This window comes from Bipolaris sorokiniana (assembly GCF_000338995.1).
Source record: "Bipolaris sorokiniana ND90Pr unplaced genomic scaffold COCSAscaffold_2, whole genome shotgun sequence".
Lineage (NCBI taxonomy): Eukaryota > Fungi > Ascomycota > Dothideomycetes > Pleosporales > Pleosporaceae > Bipolaris > Bipolaris sorokiniana.
The window spans coordinates 1,728,090-1,754,260 of record NW_006911896.1 but is presented as its reverse complement, the minus strand read 5'-3'; the positions used below and the strand labels follow the sequence as shown (position 1 = coordinate 1,754,260).

The 26,171-nt window shown below is 49.9% G+C and overlaps 11 protein-coding genes across 11 annotated transcripts; 3 read left to right on the top strand and 8 right to left on the bottom strand.

Annotated features, from left to right (window-relative positions):
* Positions 1-28: 28 nt before the first annotated feature.
* Positions 29-944, top strand: COCSADRAFT_22924 (uncharacterized protein; the record flags this gene model as incomplete). Its single annotated transcript, XM_007697187.1, has 2 exons — positions 29-345; positions 398-944. The coding sequence occupies 2 exons, from the start codon at positions 29-31 to the stop codon at positions 942-944; spliced, it is 864 nt and encodes a 287-aa protein (XP_007695377.1).
* Positions 945-1,140: 196 nt separating this feature from the next.
* Positions 1,141-1,320, bottom strand: COCSADRAFT_75642 (uncharacterized protein; the record flags this gene model as incomplete). The annotated part of the gene is made up of 1 exon (XM_007697890.1): positions 1,141-1,320. A coding segment is annotated over one exon (180 nt), but the record flags the coding sequence as incomplete, so codon positions are not given.
* A 255-nt stretch (positions 1,321-1,575) lies between these two features.
* COCSADRAFT_33387 (uncharacterized protein) lies at positions 1,576-3,098 on the bottom strand. Its single transcript, XM_007697340.1, has one exon. The coding sequence runs from the start codon at positions 2,930-2,932 to the stop codon at positions 1,985-1,987; it is 948 nt and encodes a 315-aa protein (XP_007695530.1). The 5' UTR covers positions 2,933-3,098; the 3' UTR covers positions 1,576-1,984.
* A 268-nt stretch (positions 3,099-3,366) lies between these two features.
* COCSADRAFT_134275 (uncharacterized protein) lies at positions 3,367-7,777 on the bottom strand. Its single transcript, XM_007697889.1, has 4 exons — positions 6,699-7,777; positions 6,455-6,649; positions 4,408-6,403; positions 3,367-4,273 (listed from the first exon to the last, which is right to left on the bottom strand). The coding sequence occupies exons 1-4, from the start codon at positions 7,590-7,592 to the stop codon at positions 3,645-3,647; spliced, it is 3,714 nt and encodes a 1,237-aa protein (XP_007696079.1). The 5' UTR covers positions 7,593-7,777; the 3' UTR covers positions 3,367-3,644.
* Positions 7,778-7,941: 164 nt separating this feature from the next.
* On the bottom strand, positions 7,942-10,763 carry COCSADRAFT_33384 (glycoside hydrolase family 5 protein). The gene is made up of 4 exons (XM_007697339.1): positions 10,308-10,763; positions 9,324-10,255; positions 8,957-9,275; positions 7,942-8,908 (listed from the first exon to the last, which is right to left on the bottom strand). The coding sequence occupies exons 1-4, from the start codon at positions 10,689-10,691 to the stop codon at positions 8,276-8,278; spliced, it is 2,268 nt and encodes a 755-aa protein (XP_007695529.1). The 5' UTR covers positions 10,692-10,763; the 3' UTR covers positions 7,942-8,275.
* Positions 10,764-10,898: 135 nt separating this feature from the next.
* On the top strand, positions 10,899-12,830 carry COCSADRAFT_33383 (uncharacterized protein). The gene has a single exon (XM_007697338.1). It carries the CDS (start codon positions 11,082-11,084, stop codon positions 12,657-12,659), a length of 1,578 nt encoding a protein of 525 aa, XP_007695528.1. The 5' UTR covers positions 10,899-11,081; the 3' UTR covers positions 12,660-12,830.
* Positions 12,831-13,173: 343 nt separating this feature from the next.
* Positions 13,174-13,548, bottom strand: COCSADRAFT_45201 (uncharacterized protein; the record flags this gene model as incomplete). The annotated part of the gene is made up of 1 exon (XM_007697445.1): positions 13,174-13,548. A coding segment is annotated over one exon (375 nt), but the record flags the coding sequence as incomplete, so codon positions are not given.
* Positions 13,549-14,860: 1,312 nt separating this feature from the next.
* COCSADRAFT_350036 (uncharacterized protein) lies at positions 14,861-16,559 on the bottom strand (the record flags this gene model as incomplete). The annotated part of the gene is made up of 3 exons (XM_007697888.1): positions 14,861-14,985; positions 15,036-15,840; positions 16,062-16,559. The coding sequence occupies 3 exons, from the start codon at positions 16,557-16,559 to the stop codon at positions 14,861-14,863; spliced, it is 1,428 nt and encodes a 475-aa protein (XP_007696078.1).
* A 2,623-nt stretch (positions 16,560-19,182) lies between these two features.
* COCSADRAFT_33382 (uncharacterized protein) lies at positions 19,183-20,745 on the bottom strand. Its single transcript, XM_007697337.1, has one exon. The coding sequence runs from the start codon at positions 20,434-20,436 to the stop codon at positions 19,450-19,452; it is 987 nt and encodes a 328-aa protein (XP_007695527.1). The 5' UTR covers positions 20,437-20,745; the 3' UTR covers positions 19,183-19,449.
* A 142-nt stretch (positions 20,746-20,887) lies between these two features.
* On the top strand, positions 20,888-23,732 carry COCSADRAFT_273146 (uncharacterized protein). Its single transcript, XM_007697887.1, has 3 exons — positions 20,888-21,084; positions 21,136-22,684; positions 22,738-23,732. Exons 1-3 carry the CDS (start codon positions 20,939-20,941, stop codon positions 23,707-23,709), a joined length of 2,667 nt encoding a protein of 888 aa, XP_007696077.1. The 5' UTR covers positions 20,888-20,938; the 3' UTR covers positions 23,710-23,732.
* A 135-nt stretch (positions 23,733-23,867) lies between these two features.
* On the bottom strand, positions 23,868-25,331 carry COCSADRAFT_156902 (uncharacterized protein; the record flags this gene model as incomplete). Its single annotated transcript, XM_007697886.1, has 2 exons — positions 23,868-25,174; positions 25,223-25,331. 2 exons carry the CDS (start codon positions 25,329-25,331, stop codon positions 23,868-23,870), a joined length of 1,416 nt encoding a protein of 471 aa, XP_007696076.1.
* Positions 25,332-26,171: the final 840 nt, after the last annotated feature.

Below are 26,171 nucleotides of genomic sequence, written 5' to 3'. Positions count from 1 at the left end.
CGTCACCACATGAACTCGTACTGACGCCATGTCTACGAAGACAGCGCTCAAAGCCGCCAAAGCTGCAATTGGCGCAAAGGACTGGGAGGAAGCAAAGAACCAGGCCAAAGCAGTAATCGACAAAGACCCAGACAACTACTTTGCGTATCTGTTCCTGGGCCGCGCAAACGATGGACTTAGCAAATTTGATGAGGCCGCAAAAGCCTACTACAAAGCGACCAAGATCAAGCCAGAAGATCCTCAGGCATGGTTGGGCTTAAGGGCCATGTACGAGGGGCTCAAGGGCGCAAAAGTGGATGAGAACATTGACGTTGGTCTCGCGCTGGCCCAAATATACATGGACCTGTACGTTTGGATTACTCCCGAAGGAAAAGAGAATGTACTAAAAAAACCACAGCGACGACCCGCACAAATCCCAATCCGCAATCGACAAGCTCGTCGACCACGCCCGCGCCCACGGCACAAAAATGCAATACGCCCGCGCCCTCAGCACCCAACTGCCCTCCTCCCCCGTATACACCTACCTCGAAGGCCGCCTCCCCGACCCCGCAAAAGTATACACTCGCATCACCGAAATCCACGAGACACACGATGCGGCAACTATCAAGCGCCTCGTCGAAGAGCGCCGCCTCCGCGTCGGCGCTACCCTCGAAGGCACTACCGCTGCTGTGAAGAATGAAGTCTACGCCGCGAGCCCGCTGGAAGATACATACGAACAGGCAATCATCTGGACGCGCGATGACGAGCTGCGCAGAGAGTACGAAGAGAAGCTCCTAGCGCGAGCGTACGACACACTCATGGTATTACCTGCGGGTCAGAAGGCAGAGAAGAGAGAAAAGGTCATGAGACTGGCGCACGATATGGTCGTAATCAAGCATCCAAACCTACTAGCCTGGACCATCGAATTAGAATGGCGATCGGGTATGGAAATTGAGGCGCATTGAGTACGTTAAGGGAGAAAGCATATCCCAGCGTTTTTTTGGGGGAGGGGATGGTCAATCAAAGATCCATTTGCTACCCTTAACCCTCTTCCCCTTCTCCAAACTTCAAAAATAAAAAAATAAAACATATCCAAAACTCCTTCCATTACTACCACCCACCCCTACCTCTCTGTCCTCTGTAGAGAAAGAGAAGTTAGACTTTAGCAGCAGCCCCGACAACCTTCCTCTTCTCCTCCCCACTAAACAGCGTCTCCCCTTGCTTCAACGCATGGATAAGCATCGGCACGCTACTCGCTTTGAAATCCGGTGCTTCGCGTACTTTGTCGAGGTCGTCTGCGAATTCTGTGGCTAGCTTGCGGAGGTAGAGGGTGCTGAAGTCGTCCTGGGTTGTCTTGCTGGGTTGGCTGGGTTGACTGGGTTGGTTGGGGGCTGGAGGAGAAGGCGGTGCGTCTTCCATGGTTACATCGGTATCCGGCGCGGAAGAGGCTGGTTTGGACTTCTTCTTTAATTTTCTGGCTGGGATGGGGGAGGGTGATTTTTCCTTATTCTTTTGCTTGGATGTCAACAATGGGGATTTTCTTTTATCTTGAATTAAGAAGATAGCTTACGCTTGTATCGAGGGCTACCGCTGTAACACTTTTTTCGCTGGAGACATCGCTGTCGCTTTCGCTCGAGGACGAGACTGTTGCGTAAAGTGTTAGCGGTCACGCGTTTGCAACTTGCGTCGTAGATATGGATATACCTTCTGTCCTTGTTCTTCGCTTCTTCGAGCGCTTCTTCTTCTCGACACCGTTTGCTCCTCTTTGCGCCGCCATCTTCTTTTTTTGTAGAGTATAGTTGTAGATCGGAAAAAAGTTCGAGACGTGAATGTCGCGTTATCGATAGGGCACGTGTTGGCGCTAAATCAAGGGTCTTGCATGGACTTGTCCCATTCGCCATCAGTCTACTATGAACATCACGTCATTGGTTGCTAAATACTCATGTCTGATAGCTTCTTAGATCATTATATAGCCGCCAATGAATATGTAATCATTGAAGCTAATCTACAGGCTGTTCTCTATCGCAGCCAATTCTCCCATCGTATTCTTCACACTCGTCTTCAGCGCCTCCCCAACCGGCATATACGGCCGTCTGGGATTCAACCTCTCCTCTGCACCTTCAATCCCCGCCGCCTTCGCACTATACTGACTAACGGCATGCTTCGTCGGTGCAATTCCAGCCTTAATCGGGCTCTCGGCAAGCGCAGCCTTACGATGCAGCTCCAGCGCCTCCTTTGTCTTTCCGCTCGTATACAACTCGTAAATCTTCGAGCAGACCTTGGGAAAAACGTTACTAAACGCCGACACGCATCCCGCACTTCCAACAGCCAAGCCAGCAATCATCCAGTCGGCCTGTCCTGCAAACGTCGAAAACATGTCGCTCGGCAGTTCAGCGCAGAGTCTCGTGATCTTAGCTACACTCCCGCACGTCAACTTCACGCCCACAATCTTGCCTGGGTTCTGCTGCGCAAGCGCGGCAATGGTCACGGAATCGAGATCCACGCCACTGCAAATACCCGGAAAATTGTAAATGACAACAGGCAGCGAGCTTTTTTGCGCGACTTCATTGTAAAATGCCATGACGACTTCCTTGGATGTTGCAGGCCCGTAGTATGCAGCCGGCAGCAGTAATCCGTAGTTTGCGCCAGCCTCGATTGCGTCGCTAATGTTCTCTAGGACCTGGGGTACAGAGAAGCCAGAAATGCCGACCATGAGGGGGTAATCTGGTCCGACGGCTTCGCGGGCACATTTCATGAGTGCCCTTTTTTCGTCTCGTGTGAGCAAAAAGGCTTCTGCATTGGATCCGAGGATGACGAGTCCTGTAAGCCCGGATTTGGAGAGGTAGGTAAAGTATTGCTTTTGTGCGACGAGGTCTAGGGTCGCTGTCTCGCTGTCTGGTGTGAAGAAGGTGACTGCGGGGCACCAAACGCCTGGTGCTGGTGGAGGCGCCATTGTGACGTTGCTTGTGGAGGTTGATGTGTATTGATGACGAGAAATTGAATGGTGCTGCTAATACAGCAGTATGGAAGTATTGAAGGAGAATTGATGACTGGAGTTCAATTGCTTTCTACAAGAAAACATATGGCGTGTTGTCCTAAAGCTGATCTACATAAAGTGGGATGCTCATGCAGTGTCGGGGATCGTTCCGAGATCCTTCTTTAGCCGGATTGAGTATTCCGATTGTTCCGAAGCCAATTGCCGCGGTATCTGTTGAACATCGTTATCGCTTTGTATCTTTATGATCTTTGCTTGGAAAATGCAATGTATACGATTCGTTCTCTTCATTATGATCATTCCCTTCCAGATCTACTACAATGAGCATGTCACACGGCCAAGACAGAGTATCCCATTGGCGTAATTTTTTTAGGTAGGAGAGAAAAGCGTAGAGGCAAGCAGCATGAGGACTTGTTGGCATTTTTTCTCGACGCAAAATTGCTTCAGACATGACTCTACACAAAAACTGCATCTTACAAATGACTCCCCTAGATCAAACAATAAGGTATCGCATTTCATAAAATTGCGCTGCTGAGCCCAATGAGCCCAATGTCCATGCTATGCATACCCGTACCCCCATACCCGCTGTCCATTCATCCCATGGTATCAATTCCCCTGCCTTTCCGATATTTTTCCCAGTCCCAAAGACCATTAGCATTATCGCTCTATCTTACTGCCCCCCAAACATATCGGCAACGCCTGCAAGACCTGGGCTTGTTCCGCGAACAATAGCTGGCTGCTGATCAACAGTCATATATTGTTCCATCATCGCCGTCCTAGTCTTTGTCTTTGGTCGCTGGATTTTGCCTTGCTCATGGATACTTACGCCCTTGATGCTACTGAGCAGATCCAAGACGATGCTCCTCTGCATTCTCTCATCCTGACGGTTGGCACTTTGAAGTTTTGCGAGCCGGCGGTCGACACGAGCTTCGTCACCCATGCCAGGTAATGAAAGGATGATGGATCGCGGAATCTCATCGTCAAGATGGATGATACCTGCAATCAGAGATGCAAGCTCCTTCTGGCAATCGACAAAATATGGTTCATGTAGCGATGTGATGGCAGATTTGAGAATGTCATTGCAGAAATAATCGCGGATCGGAGACTTTTCCTTGAAGCGTGGAAGAAGCGTCCTCATGACACGCACAATGGTAATGACAGATCGGGTATCTCTTACACGGATGGTAGAGTTGCAGAAGAGGAGAATCGGCTCCAAGACTGAGGGTGTAGTGAGAATGAAATCGCACATTGGTGGCGCATTGGCTTCCTTGCGACTTTGATCATCTTGCCGAGCAAACTCTGTGTGTATCTGTTAGCACCAAGTTCTCTAATTTCGAGAAGCGGAAAAAAGTAACCACGGTAGTGAAAATCCCTATACCATTGGTACTTCGACCGCCCGTCCCACGCCTGCTCAGAAATGAAATCAAACTTACCCTGCCGTGAATCAAGCAGGACAGCGACAAGTGAGACCGAAGAGTATGTAAGCTGACGAAGAATACTTTCGGTCTTCATCTCATCTGTCAAGTTGTCATTATCTCCTGATTGCGCCACTTGGCGAGCAATCTCGCTCCATTCCCCAGAGATCTTCCTGTCTAGTTCCCTGAATAGCCCTTGAATCATAGGCGGTAAAAACTGTGACCGTAACTGTGACGGACACCCTTCGATAAGATGCGTAGATACGGTAAGCAGAACGGACAAGTGATGTGCGGTCAAGGCACCAGCGTGCCCAAAGAGAGCTTGGCTAAGCGGTCCCGGTAAGTCTTGTATACCGTAGAAGAAGTCTCGAAATCTTGTCAATGAGTAGAGTATATAGTAAGAACTCTCTCTTATTTGTCGGACAGTGCCTCGAACTGTTGACGCGAAACCTTCGTAGGTCGACTTGGAGCCGCTAACCTTGGCGAAGAAGTCATCTCTGCTTTCCGTCGAGATGCCCGCTTGCCAGAACCGATCAGTCAGGACACGTCGAATGACCTGCTGCAGTTCAATCGGCAGATGTGACCAATTGCTGTCAATGTCGTTAAATGCTTGCGCATGGCTCACGAGCTGGAGAAGATTGGGAAGTAGCACGGGTATCGTCTCTGCCCACAATGCTGCAGCAGTCTCATATGCAGTAGTACCGTCTCGCAACTTCTCAGTCGATGCTGCAAGTAGCGTCTTGGTCAGTCGCAGCGGCAGTTGTTGAGATCGCTCAAGGATTGAAGCCTGCAGCGCTTGACCATCACTAGGTAATTGTTGTTCAGACCAGTCCTGCACGCCGCGAAAATTGTTGGCAGACAAAAATTCAGGTAATTGACCCATACCCAGGATGTCGCAGAAAGACTGGAATGAAGAGATAGCTTTAGTAAACTCATCGTTCTGCCATGCCTCCTTGACGCGGTTCAGCATCTGTCTCATGCGCTCTGTTTGAATGGTGTGGTCTAACGTTGTACACCTGTGTATGATGATGAAAAGGAAAGCAGAGTATGCCATTCGCTGGCGTTCGTCAGTCGTGGGGTCATTGATCATCTCATTGATCTTTGCTTCTAATTGCTCGTAGACGTTCATAAAATCATCGGCGAACTTCATGGCTAGTTTCTGCATCTCCAAGCTGCATATGCGCTCTAGGTCCTTTACTGCTTCCGAGTACTGCGCATAGTTGGTGTCATCCGCTAGACGTATGGTAAGCATGTACTCAAGGAAAGTTAGCGCAAAGCCAGACCGGTCGCCAAGTGACTTGGTGGCAAGTGTGGCCATGAGCGATATGATCTTTCTTGCAACTTCAGGATCATCGAATTGCGCTTGTAGGATCTGGCGACCCCATTGCTCTAGTGAGTCCTCTATAACACTTCGCGTTCGCTCATCGGCCTGGGCATCCTCGCCTTGACTTTGCTGCCACTTCATGTAGCCTTTGAGTGCAGCCTCAATGACAGTGACTTGGGCGTCGACCTGAAGAACTTGGGGCGAGCTTTTGCTAAATGTCTGTGGTTGAAACGAGGGGCGGTCGCGGTACAAGTTTTGCAGCATGTTGGTTGCCTGCGCGAGGATATGCTCCATGGCCTCAACCGGCGTCTTGCGCACGAGTACCTCGATTACATCTGCGCAGAATCTCCTATAGTTTCCTAGGAAGGCATGTCGTTCGGGAACAGTGTCAATGTCTTCATTCAAAAATTGCAACGTCACATCTTCGGCATCTTCAGGAAGGGCCTCGTAGCGGATCAGTCGCCCACAGCATGTCTCGAGCAGACCTCCAACCATGGAGTTTACGACGTCAGACTCGCGGACAATGCTCGATCGCAGCAGCTTAGTCCAACAGTGAAGGACGGGTATAGAAACGACGAGACTTGGGTTGCGCATAATGTCGTACAGAAAGCCAAATACACCGGCGAGATCGCTGTTTTCTGGAATAGACTGGGGCTTTTGTTCAATGAACAGACCAAGGTTGTTTGCCAACTGCGGTCGTTAGTCATGGACACGCGAGTTGAATAAGATGGGGATTCTCACCTCGGACAGCCTCTTGCAAAGCATATATTTCTGATCATCGATGTCATTGACGTCCATGTCCACGAGTGTCCAATTGTATACTTCCCGAAGGAGCGAGACGCTGCCTGGTGTAAACATAGGGCATACTAGCTCCACGAATTCGTCATCATGTAAGTGCGTTCGGTTATATATAGCTTGTAGGGTTTCAACTGCAGCCTAGGTCATGTTAGCGACGGGTTTCTAGTGTTGGCTTGAGTCGCCATACAATCTGTATCTCAACTGCTGGTGTGGCCAGGGCCTTGCAGACTGCCTCGATAACCTGAGTAGCCGCAATGGCTTTGGGCATGACCCATGGCATGGCGGCTCTGAGCGCATGCATGGATTTGACAGCACTGGCTTTGACGTTTTCCTGGTTCTGGTAGTCCTGTCCCAAGCACCAATCCAGGTTTTCGCATAGCCTCGTCAACCAACCTTGGTCTCCGCACCGCAAGTCAGGACCTTTTTCCCTAGTAGGAAGCTGCTCTTGTATAACAATCTGAGGCGTGAAGATCTCGACACAGGCCCGCCCCAGGTCGGTGCCTCGTAGGCCAGCGGTAGCATCTTCGCGATTGAAGACCTCTTCGGAGAGGGTTTCGAGGACATAAAGTACTATGGCCTGGTGGTGTAATGAGTTTGTCCAGAGGGCTACTAATTGCTCATCCATGTCTAACCACTCTGCACCCCAGCTGCGTTTGGCAATCTCTGTCCATAATTGGGCAATCTTGTTCCGAATGTAGACAGGGTCGGTCTCTGTTACGTTCTGCGCGAGCTCGATGGCATATCCTCTGAGCGCGGTACCTTGGTCGACGGTGTAGTCCTCCCAGCCATACTTGATGGAGTGTTCGAGCATGGTGAGGCCATAGTAACGCAGTTGCGCAGGCTGTGAGCGGTCGAGGGCGAGGGTGTGGCCGTGTGACGGGGCTTCGGGGTGACGCTTTGCTTGCTCGAGGTATTCGGTGGCCTGTCGGCGGGTCTCGTTGCTCGAGGTTGAGGCGTAGATGGCCTGCAGTGCCTCTAGGACCTGGGAGAGGTCTGAATGGGCATTGTCGTGGTGATGCGCTCCGCTGCCGCCATTTGCTAGACTTGTTTGCGGGGCTTGGTCGTCGACCCCAGCATTCATCGTGGACAGGCAGCTTCTCTGACCGCAGCGTGTGGGCGTGTGGCGTCAGGTGTGCGGAGTGAATGGCGGAGCGGCGTGTGCGCGATGGAGGTGAGAATTGTCGACTTGGGGGATTCTTTTGGACCTCACTGGTGTTTCGGGCGGAGGTTTCTGAAAGCGGAAGATGCACAGCACAGGACAAGGATGGGGCTTTGACAAGCTTTGGCGCGCACCGTCTGCAACAAACCACTCAAGATGGCGGTGTAGCGTGCAATAAATAGGTCCAGGGCTATGGATCCAGCCGCTCGAGACGTGTGCTTGTTCGTCTACGCCGTATGCAAAAACAACTTCCAGCCCCATCTTCACGGTCTGGGTGTTCCACAAACGCGCTCTGCTGCCTGCCTGTCCCAAGCCCACGGCACGCGTCGACGCGGTGTCAGCTGCTTCAATGAAAAAAGCCATCATGTCGACGCTTAGCTCTGCAACCAAACGAAAATATGCACCGATTAAACTGTTTCCACATGCGCTCCAAACGCCTAACAATGTACATAAGACCGGCCAAACTCATGTTTGCAAAACCACCGCACTTTGCGCCTTCACGCTGACTGCGTGACCTGAGCGTCGCATGACAATTGCATCACCGCGCATTGGCCACAATCCCCCGCAACACCACAACCACATATCGTCGACTTCCTGCCCTTCGCTTACATGACTGCGCAGGCCTGCTTCTGGCACTGCTGCAGATACCCTTCATCTTCATCCGTACCAAGCGCACTACCAGCTTTCCGCACCACTCCCTTGACTGTTATCGTCTGATCACCTTCTGCATGCCACCACCGCAGTATCTGCTGCAATGCCCCGCCCGTTTCTTCCGAAGTAATCGTCCACTTGCCCCCGCTGACCTCAACACTTGTCTGGCCTGACGGGAAGTGGAATTCGGGCAGGTAGCACACCGTTGGAACATCCTCTGATGTCGAACTTGGCGCGCAGAGTGCAAGCTTGAAAGTGCAGTTCTTGAGGTCAAACCCGTAAGATGAGATGTCTCCATGCACTGCCACAGGTGTGGGACGGATAAAGGCCTCTGCGGCCCGAAGTCCAGCCACATCGCCCTCGGTTCGTGTCGAGCTCATTTGCTCCACGGAAACTGTCTTTTGCAGGTTGGTGGGCGTGACGCTGAGTGTATCCGATGACTGAGCCCGCGAATATGTCGGTGAATTCTTGTCGAGCGATGCCCGAGAGTCTTCTGGTGAAAAAGGCCCTGCTGGCACTGCCTTATCATCCAACGAAAATATCGATAGATCCTCTCCGTTCCACTGGTCACCACGGTAATGACAGTTCTATATTCACATTAGTTTTGCAACACCCATAACTGCAGTCCAACTTACGTTGACAACATAGGTCCATAGCGCGAACCCATTGGCCATGCTGTCTTCAAGTGCAAAGTGGTTGGCATCCAGTGCCGCTATCTGGCTGCTGTAGTTGCCTGTTTTATACGCATACTTGTCGTCCATGTCGTACGGTATGCCAATTTCAGTGAAAATGCAAGGGTGCACTCCCATATATTCAATACCCTCTTCTCGGATCGCTTTGAGTTGGTGTGAGAAGCAGTTTCGAATGGCAGTCTCTCCAACCTTGATGGCGAATGCCGGCGTCAGATATTTTCCTCGCAGCACCCCAAAAACATCCACGTTCCACACTCGGTTCCTACATCCTGTTAGATAGAGTCACCAACTTACAAACATCAAAACATACCATTTTTTCATGATCAGAGTAATGCCGTCGTAGAAATGAGGCGAGAAGATGATATTGGGATCGTCATCCTCGGTACCCTTGATGTTTGGAGGTATCTCAAGCACTGGAGGCTGGAAGAACATCAACGAGTCTGGGAAGATAGACTTGACCATTTTGCTGTAAGCCCGGTAATGAGCCAGCCAGTAGTGGTTCGTAAAGTATTCGTAGTTGATCTTAGCGCCATTCTTGGGGTCGATTCCAAAGTAGTCCTTTTTCAGCACTGTGTCGGTCTTTGGATCCCATACCCCATGTTGCGCCCACAAGCACTCACCCAGACGCCACCCGGCGTCACGCTTCCAGCCGTATTTGGTGTCGTCGTAATCCTTCGACAGCCATGCTTGTGTCCCCTCAGGATCTACTAAAACCGATCCGCTCTTGTAAGGTCCCAAGCCACCAAAGTCCCAAGTCGCGATCTCGCAAGCCCTACCAGATCCGGTAAGTATTGCCTGCCAAGCTGTCGGCGAGGTCCCCTTTTGTAGCTTTTGTTCGCTGGGAATCTGCGTAATATCTTGATAGCTGATGAGGCCTCTGTTAGGCTCGTTCATGCTTTCCCAACCAATTACTGGGTCGTGCCAGAGGTCACCAGCTTCGTGTATACGCTTCGCAAGATGCTCGCATGCGCCGATAAAGTGCTCTTGCAAATAGTCCTGTATGTTTTTGCCGTCTATGATGGCCTTTGGGGCAAAGTCCCTGCCACCAAAGAACAGAGTCCACATGACTTGACATACCAGGCGGGTGTAGTTGGTCGTCCAGATCATCTTGGGATAGGTCGCAGGGTCTGGGTACGTGTTATGTACGATGGCAGCTTCAGTAACCGAAAAACGCTCCGGATCCAGACCGCAGGCATAAAGAGTCCACATGGGTGCCCCGGAGCCTCCAGAGAATCGTGACCACTGGGTGACGTGTTAGGAAAGAGATATTCAAGTACATTGGAATGCTACCTACGACATCCTGGTGGGGATCCATGAATATGTAGAAGCCATACTCTTTGGCCTTTCGTAGCACAGCAATGGTGTGGTCTATCCACTCCTCATCGTACTTTCCTGGTCCAGCATGCTCTATCGCCTCCCAGGTAAAGACGTAGCGGATGGTGTTGTACCCCCAACTCCGTAACCGCGAAAAGTGTGTTGCCGCATCGTCCAGGGAAAACGGACGGTTCACAAAAGAAACGTTGTCTCCGTCGAAAAAGTTATCAGGTATGTGTGAGGGTTGGTTAGGATTCGCAGGGAACTTGGCATCGGCGGCACAGTTGATGCCATGCAGCGTTACTTCGCGGTCATGGGAGTCGCGGAATGTACGTCCATCGATACGCAGGCGGATGGAAGACATTAGTGAGGTAGATATATAAGTACGGCAAGCAGGAGGCAGAGTTCACGGGTAGGAGAGGCGGATAGTGAGGATATAGCGGAGGAGTATGGAGATAGGCCAGCACTAGCCCACCCGTGTCCACATGCATGACGCACCACTAGCGTACCTGGAGTGCCTGGGGTCCAAGGATCGGGGTGGCCCCTGCACCACCGCCTCGACATCAGGACAAGTTGCATGAACGGAAATAACAATCGCATATATTAACCTTTGCCCTGTTTCACTCCCTTCGCTCATGCCTAAATAAACTGCTCCTGCCGCTGCCACCTTGCGCGGAATATATCCTCTCTCAGGCCCTTGCCTGCCTACAATCTCTCGTTATTTGTACATTCGCCACCACACCAACGTCGCAACATGATATTTCGACTTTCCTCGTTAGCCCTCGGGCTGCTCCCTCTTGCAAGCGCTCTGTCCGCCGCTGACATTCCCGCGGACACGCCCGTGTCGCAGCTGGTCAAAGATGCCACCGTGCAGATGGCGACTGGAAATACCCAGGATGCCCTCACCTACTTCGATGTGGCCATCTCCCGTGACCCGCGCAACTACCTCACCTACTTCCGACGCGGCGCTGCCTACCTCCAAATCGGCAAGACAATTCAAGCAGAGCAGGACTTCAATAAGGTGCTAGAACTGAAGCCTGGCTTCGAGGGCGCATTGGTGCAACGAGCAAAGATAAGAGCAAGGAAGGCTGACTGGGCTGCGGCGCGCAAGGACTACGAGGCAGCCGGTAAGCCTGATGAAATCGCCCAGCTAGAAGAAGCACAGGCTGCGGCTCTTATCGCACAAGAGGCTGCCGAAAAAGGCGACTGGGACTCCTGCATCACCAATGCAGGCGCTGCCATCGTGGTCGCAAACGGCGCATACGATATCCGTAAGACAAGAGCACGCTGTCGCTTCGAGAAGGGTGAGGTCGTCGAGGGTATCAGCGACCTACAACACCTTCTTCAAATCAACACGGGCGACATTGAGCCTCACCTTCAAAGCTCCGCCATGGCCTTCTACTCTCTCGGCGAAACCGACAAGGGAATCAAGCATATTGCCCAATGTCTTCAATCAGACCCAGACTCCAAGGAATGCATGAAGTTGCGCAGGAGAGAAAAGAACCTTGAAAAGGACATCAAGAAAGTGCGCAAGTTTTTCGAAAAGCGCCAATACGCCACCGCATCAAAACTCCTCATCGACCGCGGCGAGTCAGACCCAGGCCTCTTGAAGGAGGTCAAACAAGACTTCAAAGACTACACAGAAAAGGGCTACATCTACACCAACTCCCCTCAGGGTCTCTACCAAAACCTCGTCGAAATGACATGCGAAGCCTACGTCGAAATGAACAACCTGAAAAAAGGCACCCCCTACTGCAAAGAGGCCCTCCAACTCAACCCCAACTCCCTCCACGGCCTCATCCACAAAGCCCAAGGCCAACTCGACGCCGACGACTTCGAAGACTGCATCCGCACCCTCGAACTAGCAGCCGAACACCACCAGCACCAAAAGATCGACGAACTCCTCCAAAAAGCCCGCACCCTGCTCAAGCGCTCAAAGGAAAAGGATTACTACAAGGTCCTCGGCGTGACTCGTGACGCCGACGAGCGCGAAATCAAGAAGGCGTATCGCAAGCTCAGCAAAATGTACCACCCGGATAAGGCAGCCTCGAACAACATGACACCAGAGGATGCGCAGAAGAAGATGTCGGATGTTAATGAAGCTTACGAAGTCCTGTCTGATCCGGAGCTCAAGGCAAGATTTGACCGTGGTGATGACCCTAATAGCAATGAGCAGCAGCATGGCAATCCCTTCCAGGGCTCGCCGTTTGGCGGCCAGCAGTTCATGTTTAGGCAGGGTGGCGGCGGTGGGTTCCCCGGTGGAGGTAACTTCAAGTTCCAGCAGGGTGGTGGGTTCCCTGGTGGAGGGTTCCCTGGTGGCTTTCCCTTCTAGATCAATTAAACTTTTACTTCTTCATACTTTTGCTGGGGATTTTAGTTTTCGATTTTGAGCGCGGGGTTATTAGTGCAGGTGGACATTACGGACTAGAGCATATTGGCGTTTTCTTTTTATGTATTTTGTGATATCATGGTAGCTACTGAGAGATGAATTCATGGTTTTATGGTTACATGATTTTCTCTTCTTTTCCCTCCACAAGACTATACCCGTGCGTATATGTACGTGTGTGTGTGTGTGTGTGTGTGTGTGTGCATAGCATAGCCCCATCAACCACAAGATGTGTCTTGTTTCTTCTCAGGTGCTTTCCGTCAAACCAGTTTCGACATTTTTTCCATCGGCAACTTCTCTCATGATAGGACTCAGGCTGAGCAACCCAGGGCCGAATTTTTTCACGAGGTGTTACTGAACGCACAGCAACCAAGGCCGGTATCAATTCCTCAAAGTAGTCGGTTCCTCGAAGACAGGTGAGATCACTAAGGCCGATGGACAGAGGAGTCATACAGTACGCCCAAATATCAACCACGAGCCGGCGGGCTGGTGAGCCTTTGGGAGTGCCGTCATAAATGATCTTGACACTTTTGTCGTTAGGAAGAACTTTGGGTTTACTAGAAAAGTTCTCGATCATGAAGTCCAGGACAGCGTTCTTGAACGTTTGGTCCACCAACTTCTCGCCAAGAATAAAGAGTTGGCACGTGATTTTGGAGGTGGTCCAGGGGTTCTCACAACAAGAAATCTTGCCTGAGTAAAGCCATCGGCAGTATGTTTCGACGACTTTGGGGTCCTCTTTAGAAAAATCGATTGGACAGTTCTTGTCGGCACGCCATTCTAGCTTCATGACATTCTTCAGAAAGTCCGAGGTGGATATAAGGACCTCTGTATGCACATGAATCTGGCCACCTTGAATCGATATAGGCACAGTCTCTCCCATGATGCTGAAAGCCTTAGTAAACATTTTTTGATCAATTTTCTGTGGGCGCACATCACTTAGGACAGTAATTCTCTATCGGTTTTTAGGTCGGCCATGGTTTGCGCGCGCTTTGCCTTCGGCGTCTCTGGTGTGTCAGACATCTCAACTGAAAACGCTGCAGTATAGTGTCAGTACAAGGCAACTGTGTGTTCCTTGTAGTAAAAGATCGGAAATACTTACAGTCACGATAGCGGACGCTTTGCCTTCTTTCAGTGCGAGATTTCACAAGCGGGGCAAAAGATTGCTCGAGGGTAAGTGGAAGTGGGGAGCAGGTCTTTTCCCAAACTGAACTAATATATTGTAAGTGAGGCGCTAGCGTGATACTGACGTGAAGGTGATGACCAGTCACCGTGACTTGGTGAAACGTGAAGGCAATATCAAAGTCACATTCAGCGATAATGCTGGACCAATAAGTGAGGTTAAATAGCTCAGGTGTGGTAGCGTAGTTTTACTGCACCAGGCGGCTGACTAGGGAAGTGTTTACATATCTATCTCTACTCTATACTTTGTTTATCCTTTAACAAGATTTAGAGCACTTTGTCTAACTCTAGCTATAGCTTATACTTATGTTAGTCATATCCTTTTATAATTTTCTCTTTATTCTCGGCTTTATCCCAGTCGTTGTCTAAGTAGTCTGTTCTATGACTAGTAGCGTTATCACAAGAACTGCTTATCTACTCCGCATTTAAGCCTTCGCGACTATAGAGGTCTAGGGTACTATATCTATACTAGTACTCTAGTAGCATCTGTGAGCCTGGTAATAGCTAGGTTATGTGGATGACTTTACCTTGTTTGCTAAGAATCTTCTAATCTTAGGCTACTAGGTCGAGTGACTAATTTATGTAAATCGCGAAGACGTATAATGATTGTTACGATTAAGGACCTGTTTAGAATAGTGTAGAGCGTAAGATTAGTTATCTAAGAAGATATGCTAACTACATTCATGTGCAGAGATGTAGTGACAGAGGAGAGAGCCGAGTGCATTAAGGGTAACCAGCTCCAACATCATCACGTCTAGTGTCATGATATAGTGCATGCACCATAAGTGCACCACATGATGGTCCTAAGTGTAATTGACTCAGCCTTATCATACGCTGAAAAGATGGACCAAGTTTGGGTTTAGTAGCAATCCTAATTTTTCGTCTATCTACTGTTACTATTTGCCTTATCTTGGACTTCTCGTGCCCTTTCTTCAGCTCATGATAGCGCCGTCTGGCCGAAGTCGATCTTAGAACCCACCCCGATGCACCCGCCTCACGCGAGGAGGGACTTGTTCACGCTCTGTTTCGCTAAGAACTTTACCTCCGCCTTGTACGCTCTCTAGGCCGCTCTCCACAGTAGTGTCTATCGGGCCTTTCCTTGGTTTCCTTGGTTTCCTTGGGTTCCTTCAGCAGCAAACTTACTCCTCCCCCCGTCCGCTGTGACCCTTTGTCTCGTCTTGAATCTGACGTACCTCCCCTCCATCCTTTCTATCTCTTCTCCAATAACCCTAACCACAGCTGATGGGCAGAATAGCAGACTTTCTCCAAGCTTTAGCCGAACAATCTCATGGAACAACTCTGTATCGTTCTCAGGCACTTCTGCCTTCTCGTCGCCACTTGTGCCAGCCTGGGAAGACTTCGGCAAGTTCAGATAAAGAGCTGCAACATGTCGCTTGAGCACATTGAACCATGCAGGACTTGTACATCTGTGCACCATCGTGATACTGCACAGATCCAACAACTGCGTGTTGATGCTAGGTTCCTGGGTTGCAATCACAACCCTGACAGCTTGATGTCGCTGCTCACGCACTGTGCGCAACAGCTTCTCGGTGAAGGCTTTAGCCGCACCACTGCCTTCCGTCATATAGTTGTGTGCTTCGTCTAGAGCGACAATCTTTCCGCACTGTGTCTGCTGAACAAATACAGAGAGGCATATGTCGAAGAGGACGCAAGCAGAATCAGCGTCGATGACAGGATCCGTCAGGTCCACAATGGTGAGAGAACCTGGCGTGCAAGCCAGGAAGTCGTTTTCAGTGTTTGCTAGAATATCAGAGCTGTTCTTGCTACGTTTCATGAATGATTCCAGCAGGTCAAGGCGGAGTTTCATGGGACCATCTTGGCCGCTAGTGAACTTGGTAGCTGATAGCTCATTCTTGAAGGTGATGTAGTCGAAGGTACCAAGACCTTGTGATTTAATAGCCATTTTGCGAAGAATCATGAGTATTGTCTAGTTGAGTTAGCGCATCTTCATTAGGAGAGGAAAGGGAAACTTGCCTGCATATACAACGGCACCTCATCCTCTTTCCCTATGGCCATCAAAGTCTTCATCCTTTCCGTATCGAGGTATTTTGGCAAGACATAAAGCTGTTTGACAGAAATTTTTGCATCCTGTTTCTCTGCCATAGCTTCATATGCTCTCTTCAGCCTACCATAGTTGCTCGGGCTTACAAGAACAGTCGTCGGAATGTTGGTGCAGAGATAAGCGGCCTCACAAACTCCGCTGCCCTGGCACCGATCGTAGTGAAACACCAGTCCAGCAAGTGGGTGAGGATTTAATCCAACTCGAGGAAGGATCGTTTTGTCGGTCAATAGACAGTTTTCGAGCATGCACGACAGAGTATGCGATTTTCCAGACCCTTGAGAACCGCAGAGGAAAGCAGACCAGGGTGAATCGGTGTTCAGTAAAACTGGGGTTCGCGTTGCGCTAATAGGGACGGATGCGTCGTCTTGTGGTATGTTGTCAGCCTCTGGAACATGGCCTAATACTGCGTAGCCACGTTGAACCTGTTGCTGGGGCTCAACATGCTCTTTCGCATTCCACCAAACAAGGGGTGACATTCGAAGTTCTTCTACCATTGGGTCGATCGTATTCGTTTCATCAGGGTCAGTGTTTTGACGATCTCGGAGTACCGGTTGGTACCGGATTAGCTCTGGTGAACTTGCCATCTTACCAGATCTTGCATGTGATAGAAAACAGCTACTGCGAGACCTGGTGCAGTGATATAGTCTAGAGATATTCTGATTTAGAGCAAACTAAGATTAGTTTCTCGTATGTTGTATTTGTGAAGATCCCAGCAGTCTTTGAAGCAAACAAAACCTGAAAGACATACGAAAAATTGTGTGTACTCGCAAGCACTATTCATTCACTATTATACAGAGCGGGAATAGGTACTGTTAAAGCTGATGTGCGGTATCAGACAACGTCTCGATCGAACACGCTAGACTTGAGTTGAAGACTTTTAGGCGGCTCGAGGCGTGTGAAGCTGGGCCTAAAATGGCTCGGACTGCCAGATTCACAATCGCCGTTGATCACAATGGTATTGCGGTAGCTGTTGAGCGCAAGGGGTAATAGCCATGCGTTGTCGTGTGATTCGCTGCGGCCTGCCGAAAACAGATGGTTTTTCTGTAGGTTTGGTGTAAGAACATCCGTGACTGGTAAAGTGCGTCTTTAGATGAAAAGACGCACTGCGTCGCGAGTCCAGTTGTACTGCGGGCCTTTAATGCTTCCATACCTGTGGGTTCGTAAGGCTGTCATGAATCTGTCATAATCAAGTGGTATTTGCTCCTTAAGGAGATCAGCGTCAGACGTAAATCACCGCTTTGTTAGCCGTAATATTGATTGTTTTGTCACCGCCGTCAATTAACTCCTTAGCAACACCTCCTTGTTCATTGGCGACTCTGATGACCACTTGAGCGCTCGGGGGTTGTGTAGAGAACGCAACGAAGGAAGATCGATTCCCCAGGCTCGTGAGACCATTCTGACATAGGAGTGAGCATGCCGGGAGCCTTGTAGTACGAAGCAGGATATCTTTGGAAACGAGCCCGGGCTCACCGGCCGGCGCTTAGATAGATAAAGCGATTTGCTACCGTAGCCGCCTAAGGCACATGACGGTCCGGCACGGTTCCCTGACTAAATCACGGCTAGTGTAGGAATGTAGCAATGTATCAACGTTACTCGGATTGGAGGGACGGCCCACAACACACTTCCAATAGTGGTCATCCGTGTAGGACCTTGCTTTTACTCTGCACAAACACAGTCGCTGCCTCAGGTTGGTGTCTCACCGTGCATCATCACGGTATCGAGACCTCCGATTCGTTTCGAAATCTCCTGATTGGTAATCTGCACGGCAGAGCATGCAGGGTAATCAGATAGTGCAATATGGGGTGACTTAAATCTCTCAAGGTCTGCCAGCTAGTTCCTTTGTCAAGACTCTTTTAGCTCCTTAGCTTTCATGGCTCTTCCTTGCTTTATCTGCGATCGCATGAAAACGGGCAATCCCACCAAACATAAACATCTTACGACAAAAGGGTCGATAAGCACCTGTCTCCTCTGCAATCGAGAATTTTGTGAAAGCCACAAAGGTGGATCAGATGGAACTTGCGAGATCAATCATGTAACATACTGTGGTGTAGTATCACATGATTAGATCGCGGGTATATATAACGATTTTCTTTCGTACGTAAATAGACACCTTCTTCAATCAATCTTTTGGCAACGGTTAGATTTCAGCTTTTTTCTATCTTCATTGCGAGTCTCCCCTTGATATTTTGAGCTCGATCACGTATTGTGCCACAATACTACAATAATCATCCAAACTTGGATGATGTATATCCGACGCTAACGGAGAGGCATGAGATTGTAAGTTCCCTGCTTAAAATTAGAGAGATCCATGCAATATTAACCGTAGGCTAGGTTGGCTCAAGTAGTGTGAACACGATGACGGATTGAACGAACAAATGGAATCTTGACGATTCATTACGTTGAAACATTTGTCAGAAACGGAAGTTTAACGAAAATCATGACTTACTTTAAGTCTTTCGCATAGCCTGCTTAAATTTGAAGACACGGCGAGGTTTCTTTAGGTCGTGACATAACTGTTACATCCTACGGGCACCCCCTTGTCCTTAAAATACGTACTGGAAGAGTTGAAGTTGCATATGCTAATGGGACACCCCGTGAATGTTAAGCGCATGCCTCTTGAGGTCCATCACATTCACCAATGTATCCAAAAATCTAGGATATCGAGATTAGAACTTTAATCAAAGTTCAATGAGTCGGAAATGCGTCTCCAGATGCTTCCTTGTAACGTATTTTCGTGGAATGTAGCGTGCTCTGCCTTCGGCATCTCTGTCGTCTCAGACGTGATGAGCTGAAAACGCTGCAGTATATTGCCAATATCAGATGGCCGTCAATCGCTTGTGGTAAAGACTCCACAATACGCACAGTTGCGACAGCTGTTCATGCATCTTGATCCAGAGTGAGCTTTCACAACCAGGGCGAAGAGTCTCTTTAAAGCGGATGGAGTTGAGGAGGAGGTTGTGTTCCAGATCTAGAGGGCATGTTGTTAGTAGGACGCTAGTGCTGATATGGACGTGGAAGTAAAGGCGGGTCACTCTAATTTCATAACTGATAAAAGAAGTATGCAAATGTCAGACAGGGAAGACTGTTTAGCGTCGAGTGAAGCAAAGTAGCTCAGATTCTCAAGAAGCGTTGGGACGAAGTGGACTGTTACGTCACAATCAACAGTCGACAAAGGAAGGAGTGATCATAAACATTCAATTATGAACTTGGGAGTAAGATAACTCTACGGAAATGCATGCAAAGAAGTAGCTCTTGAAAAAAGCATGAAAAATCCCTCTGGAAATCATCGTGCAGTATTTACAACTATTACAAATGCAATGTTTCTTGATAAATTAGTTTCACATATTGAAGCCATTGCTGAGAGTTGAATTACCACACAACATAAGAAAATTCTATGTGATTTGCTATATACACCATTCTAGCACCGATAAAAATGGCAAATGCAACCCTTCAGGATTCGATGGGAGTGGGCACTTAATTTGCCTCACCAAAATCACTATGTCCTGTCTCTGTTGCATGCTGGATCGCTCCTCGTTCTCCAGCTCCCTTCCAGCCACAGGTGTTGCACTTGATATCGAATTTCTGCGTATCGGTGTAGTAATGTTGTTTTTGGAGTTGGCGACAGAGTTCTCGTGCAGCCTCGAGAATGACATCATCGTTGGCATCAAAAAGCTTGATGTCTTGAGAAGGATCTTGAGGCGAAACCCCACGCGGAACCAGAGCGATAGTGTCGTAATGGATACCAGAATATACAAGGATACAGCGGCGCGGTCGACCCTCATTGAAGCGGTCTACTCGGTTATCCTGCACGTTGACACTGGCTATCTCGATATCGAATTCTTGGGAGAGAATACTGAGCTCGATTCCACCACCCCAAGAGTCCGAGTATGATATCCATTTGCAGTATTCGTCGGGAGACCGTTGCAAGATTGCTTCATTGTACTGTTCGGGGTCTCTTTGTATAGCTTGGGCGACCATAGACCGAAGCTCGGTCATGGAATCTAGCGAGTCGGAGAGAACAGCACTTCCAAGAGCTCGGAACATGCACGAGTTATCATCCGGCATTACTCTCAGGACAATGGTGCCAGCACGGTCGGGTACAGGGACTTCGGGAGTGTCTTTGAGTGCCGAGTTCTGTTTGCGTTGTAATGACAGGGGTGCTGACTGAGATGTAGCAGACTGGAGTTCTTGTTCTGCTTTCCGTTCACTTGGATCGCCAGTAGCTTTGCCAATGACGATGATGGATGCGCCATTGAGTTTAAGGTCAATGTCTTTCAATAACGTAGACATTCCGTATAGTGAAGGATCGAGCGGTTGGGGCGGGTGGTTCCATTTTAATTCGAAGAGTGGGAGTTCTGTCTTTTCGCTGATAGATGATAGAAGGTCGGAAACGGCGGCATTATCGTCGAGGGAGAGAGTGTGGGTGCCGTTGGGCGCGCGTAATCGGAGGCGAACGGGCATGGCGATAGAAGTTGATACTGGCAATTGCGGAACAAAAATGTCTAAGACTATATACTGTGTAGTGACAACTGTTACAAGTATAAGAGCCCTGACGGCGTGGAGTGGTGGAGGTAGTGGGGCGCTTTGGCGGGACGCAGCGGTGCAGTTGTCACAGATAGCAAGTTGCGATGGGCGAGTAGGAGGCGGGTGGGAAAGAAGTTTCTTCACGCAGGAGCAGGCACTGTGAATGTTGTTGTAAGGAGAGCATATGTAGTTTGTCAGCTATGGCATTAGCTACTCGCTAGAAGCGACAGTTGGCGCGAACAAGTGGCACGGCGCAAGTGAATGTTCGGGAACCCTAGAGTTGGCCGAGGCGGAGATGTGCGACAGGCATTCTCGGATAATCTTAACGCCGGCGCCGCTCCGCTCCAGTCGCGACTTTGTATCCACGACGCGACAACCCCAACACCAAAGAAGGGAGACGACGGCGCAACACCACAACACCAGGTGTTCCATCGCAGCAATGGCGTCCGCACGCGCGCCGAGCTCAACGCCGGTTCCCACAACCGAAACGGCCGAATCCTCTGGGGCAACTTCCACTGTGACGGAGCAAGAATGGGAGGCCATGGCCAACTTGCTGAAGAACGTCTATGACTACAGGATCGACGAGTTAGTAGTTGATCTGGACGAGCTCATATGCTGTTGCTGACATATCCTCAGTGGCACCTATGACCCCACAAAACTCTTCCAGCGCAAAGTGAATAAGCGCGCCGTGCCCGACTACTACGACATCATCAAAGAGCCCATGGCCCTCAGCACTATCAAATCTAAGATTGGACAGAAGGAATACAAGAACTTTCCCGAGTTCGTCCGCGACCTGGCTCTCATACCCCACAATGCGCAAGTGTACAATAGACAGGACTCGCAGGCCTATGTGGATGCGCTTGAAGTAAAGAAGGTCATTGAACGCGAGCTTAAGCGCCTTGTTGACGATAAGATCGTATCTGAGGATATTGCGACTCTGCCTTTTCTGGGTGAGATTCCAGAACAGGATCCGCTACTACCAGAAGATGAAGAGGAGGAGGAGGAGGAAGACGATGAGGAAGAACTCGAAGTTGACGAAGAAGATGATGACGAGGACGAAGAGGACGACGGGAAGCGCAAAAGGAGAAGGCCTGCGCGGTCCGCAGCAGCTAACGCCAAGCGTGAAGGAGGCTCGAGAGCGGCAAAGGAGGACGCCAAGAATGACGATCCAGAGTCTAGGAAGAAACGCGGGCGTCCGCCGCGGGTTGATACACCTATGGAGGCACGAATCAAAGCCATTATGAAAGCCATCCGGAAGCCTCGCAATCAGCAGAACAAGCTCATGGTTAGCGCATTCGAGCGTGTCCCTGACAAGACGGTCATGCCCGAATACCACTCTGAAATCAAGAACCCTATGGCCATGGACATTTTGAAGCGCAAACTCAAGCGGAAGAAGTACAACTCGGTAGATCACTTCATGGTAGATGTGGAGCTTATGTTTGAGAATGCGAAGGAATACAACGAGGAGGATAGCCAGATTTACAAAGACGCCGTGCACCTTCAAAAGGAAGCGCGCAAGGTCGCAAAAGCTGAGAAAGAGAAGCCAGACACCGAGTACGTCATGGAAGAAGGACGTATACCCATGCCTAGTGGCATCGTTCATAACGGAGAGTTGTGGAAGGTTGGCGATTGGGTCCACATTCAGAACGCGAACGACCTTACAAAACCCATTGTCGCTCAGATTTATCGTACATGGCAAGACGCTAGTGGTGGCCAGTGGGTGAATGCTTGCTGGTACTACCGTCCAGAGCAGACTGTGCATCGTTTCGATAAGCACTTTTTCGAGAACGAAGTTGTCAAGACTGGCCAGTATCGAGACCACCGCATTGATGAGGTCGTAGATCGATGCTTCGTCATGTTCACAACAAGATACAACAAGGGGCGCCCGCGCGATTTTCCCTCTGACAAAGAGATCTACGTCTGCGAAGCCAGGTACAATGAGGAAAACCATAAGCTTAATAAGATCAAGACCTGGGCCAGCTGTCTCCCAGATGAAGTTCGAGACAAGGACTATGTTATGGATTTGTTCGACGCGCCACGAAAGCTGAAAAAGGTGCCTAGTCCGATTGCATACCTTCTCAAAGACGACCAAAAAGAGGACGACGATCTCCCAAAGCCAGAGTGGGGTGCTGAAAATGCGCCTCCGAAGATTGGCGCTGTCCATCGTCGTCCACGCGACCCAAAGGTAAGTGACCAGAACTTCACACAACCACACACTGTCACTCACAATAATTATAGGATTCGCCTCCTCCCAGACCCACTCCACCGCCATCTCCAACACCACCACCTGCGCCTGTGATGCCAACGCCAAGCTTGCCCACTCCTTCGGCACATGGCTTCGAAGCATCAAGAAACTATCCTATAGCTCAGCCGCCTGCCCTCACCCCAATGCCTGCACCAACACCACAACAACATCATGTGCCTCCCACATACACTCCGACTCACGCGACACACTATCATGCTCATTCTCAGTCACCCGCTCCGCACATGCACCATCAGGCTCCTCAGGTACCTGCTTACCAGCCAATAACGCCACATGTTCCCTTCACGCCTCAGCCTACAGCACCTATGCAGTCCTTCCAGACGCCGCGACCTACTCCGGGCTATCAACAACCGTACCTCCAGCAGATGCCTCCCAACTACAAAGCACCACAACCCGTTGAGGTCTATGTTATGGCCGATCACGCAAACAATAGCATACCGCCTGAAATACGTGAGCAGTTCCAATGTGACGAGAAGGGTCGCGTGCTCTTCTTCACCGCTCCTCCACTCAATATCGAGCAGCCGCTTACAAAGGATGGACGCACACTAGGACACTCGGCACGCTACCTAGCAGCCAAGGTGAAGAAAGAAGCTATGAAGGCTGCGAAGCGCAAGGCAGGGGAAGCCAGTATTGATGAAACCAGGGAAGCGGCCAAGAGAGCGAAGGCGGCTGAAGAAGAACAATTCAAGAAGGCCGTCTCTGATCTCAATACTAAGGCACTAAAGGCACTAGAGGATCAACTCGCAGTAGCTACAAAGTCAGATCTTGCAACTTTGTTCAACGGCCAGACTGAGGAGGGAATCGCAAAGGTTTTGGATCAGCTTACTCTTGTCCAAAGTGTGACAATGCAGAGGGAGCTGGAGCGCGAGCTGCATGCCTTGGAAAAAGAAGAGAACAGACGTGTGACTGTGACAGGTATGACGGCCAGGTTGGAGGAGAATTACTAAGGGACCATTGTACGATTTGTTGTGTTTCTGATATCCGTTGTATGTCTAAATGGAGACCGCGGCGTTTTTATGTGGTAAGCTCAAAGATTGTTCTAGTATACGGGGTATTATTCTTCCATGGATACAGTCGACTGTAAGTTGAGACATTTGGGGATGTTCTAAGATAGGTCTATTAGAACAGGCTCTTTTTCCCCCGACTTTGCTCTCTGATATTCTTCCCACGTCTCGCGACGCAAAGCTACTTCGTTCCCGTATTCCCTCGCCTTTTGCAATATAAACTCGGCATCTGGCCATGGTACTTGCTCTTTTACCAAGGCCGGGTCAGCTCCATTTTCGAGAAGAAATCTGACACCTGGCAAGGGACTGTCACTCGTACCCCGGTACCCCGTCCTTGCGGCATGACAAAGAGCAGTAACTGGCTTCCCATCCAGTGGCACGCCATTAACCCGCGCGCCATACTGGAACAGTATACGCGCGAGGTCGTAGCGCTGATAATACACGGCCCATCTTAGTGAAGTTTTTCCGCTCGAGACATTCGGATCGATATACTCGTTCTCAACCAAGAACCGGAGAACAGATGGCGTTGCGTGGTTGTAGATATACCGCATCTCACTCTTAGTCAGAAAACCCCCATACCTTTTCCGTTTCTCGAGTATCTCGCGTACAAAGCCCTTATCCGGATATTTTACCGCTTCCTCGAGTAATCGCTGTGTCCCAAACCGTCTGCACGTTTTTACATTCGGTCCGGCGTGGAAGCGGTCCAGGAGAATTTTCCCCGTCTCCCACTGACCCATTCGCATCGAAATGCACAGCGCGACCCAATCACTCAATTGCGGAATCTGCTGCGAAATGCATCCCCGGCTGGTCTCGCCGTAAGCTTCTTTAAGAGTCCGGGTGGACTCGAGTTGCAGGATTTGTTGGACCAGGTCGACGTTGCCGCATGCGCATGCTGTTTCCAGGGGGCTAGGGAGCACAGACCGGCCTATGCGGAGGATAGCGGGATTATCTCGGGTGTGCTCTATGAGGCGCGAGTTTTGCTTTGTTGCGGCGAGGGCGGAGGGAAGGGTGAAAGTTACGGATGGCCACGTTTTGGTCATGGGAGAATTACTAAAGAGCAAGTAGCGGAGGCCTTTGGCGTTTCTGCTGGATACAGCTTGGCTAATTTCCATGGTGTATTTTTTGCGTAGGTCATCGGTCACGGGGCCTTCCTCGAGGCTCAAAACGGCATCCACCAAGTCTCTTAAGTACTTGATGCCTGGTAGCAAATCATCTTGCTGTCTGCGGAGGACTTCGTTTCCGATTATGGTGCTGCCATGTTGCGCGAAGAGTTTGTCAAAGCGTGCATTGTCAATAGCAATGGTAATGTGACGGTCTGTCGGGTCCCCCAGCTTGCGCCTATCTTCGGAATACGCGATGAGTGGCTGGCGCATGAGGATTTGTTCTTGGATTACATGTGCGAATAGCCCTATACAAGTTAGCGGACCATGTACTTATAGTGGTTTAATAAAGGTACGAGTACGGCAAACAAGGCGGTATTGCGAAGCAAAAAGTGGGCTGACATCGCTAACAAGATACTCGAAGATGCGCTCCACAAGTTCACAGGGAAGTTCGATGATTTTCATGCTGGGTTGGTGTCTTCGTTCAAGATGGTGTATATGTGTTTTGCATGGTAGTGAGCCAAGGCAGCCCGATGGCGGGGCACATGACTGAGTCCCTTTCCAGCCTTGTCCAAATGACTGATCATGACTGATCATTACAAAGCGGTGAGGCCCGAATACTCATGATCTAAGAAATTACCTTCCGAAACCGACATTGTGCTTATTTAGGGGTACATCGTGGCATGTCCAGCTGTACAGAACTGTCAGAAGTAAGGCTTTAGTTGAGGCCCATGCATAAGGCCAAGGAAACAAAAGAAAAGAAAAAAGCCACAAAAAGGCGACACCTCAGGAGATAGCAAAAATGAACACCTTTTTTCATGACCCCATCATTAAAGACCCATCAAATCTGACAATTAAGAGTCTCACTGACATCGAAAAACCCGATTACGCAATATGTCTAATCATGCTACGCGAGATGCGACAGTCATTCTGACCGATAGTAACAACTGGACAGCGTGGTATCGCCAACTTAAAATCAAATGTGAATCACTAAAGATTTGGGCACTCGCAGATCCAGAGGGCTCGCAAGAACCACAACCAAAACCAACGCTTCCGCTCCCTCCCGTACTATCGAATTACGAATCGATCGCGACTTTACCGTCGATTACAAGCACCGCGTCGAGCTCCCGAACCCGTGGTAACACGCAACCTTCACGACGCGACGAACCCATCGTTGTAGACATACCTACGCGAGTCTCCGATCTGACGACCTCCGGACGAGAGAATATCGAGAAGATCGTGAAGACTACAGGATGCGCATGGAAGCGTACAGATTCCTCGGAAAGGAATACAAGGAGGACCAGG

Coding starts and splice junctions, on each gene's coding strand:
- COCSADRAFT_33384 (XM_007697339.1), bottom strand. CDS start 10,691: ATGTCTTCCATCCGCCTGCGTATCGATGGACGTACATTCCGCGACTCC. Junction 10,256..10,307: donor TGGATCCCCACCAGGATGTC/GTAGGTAGCATT, acceptor CACGTCACCCAG/TGGTCACGATTCTCTGGAGG. Junction 8,909..8,956: donor TATGGACCTATGTTGTCAAC/GTAAGTTGGACT, acceptor ATGTGAATATAG/AACTGTCATTACCGTGGTGA.
- COCSADRAFT_273146 (XM_007697887.1), top strand. CDS start 20,939: ATGGCGTCCGCACGCGCGCCGAGCTCAACGCCGGTTCCCACAACCGAA. Junction 21,085..21,135: donor TATGACTACAGGATCGACGA/GTTAGTAGTTGA, acceptor ACATATCCTCAG/TGGCACCTATGACCCCACAA. Junction 22,685..22,737: donor GTCGTCCACGCGACCCAAAG/GTAAGTGACCAG, acceptor CAATAATTATAG/GATTCGCCTCCTCCCAGACC.
- COCSADRAFT_134275 (XM_007697889.1), bottom strand. CDS start 7,592: ATGAATGCTGGGGTCGACGACCAAGCCCCGCAAACAAGTCTAGCAAAT. Junction 6,404..6,454: donor TTTGCAAGAGGCTGTCCGAG/GTGAGAATCCCC, acceptor TAACGACCGCAG/TTGGCAAACAACCTTGGTCT. Junction 4,274..4,407: donor CCTGCTTGATTCACGGCAGG/GTAAGTTTGATT, acceptor AGATACACACAG/AGTTTGCTCGGCAAGATGAT.
- COCSADRAFT_33387 (XM_007697340.1), bottom strand. CDS start 2,932: ATGGCGCCTCCACCAGCACCAGGCGTTTGGTGCCCCGCAGTCACCTTC.
- COCSADRAFT_33383 (XM_007697338.1), top strand. CDS start 11,082: ATGATATTTCGACTTTCCTCGTTAGCCCTCGGGCTGCTCCCTCTTGCA.
- COCSADRAFT_33382 (XM_007697337.1), bottom strand. CDS start 20,436: ATGCCCGTTCGCCTCCGATTACGCGCGCCCAACGGCACCCACACTCTC.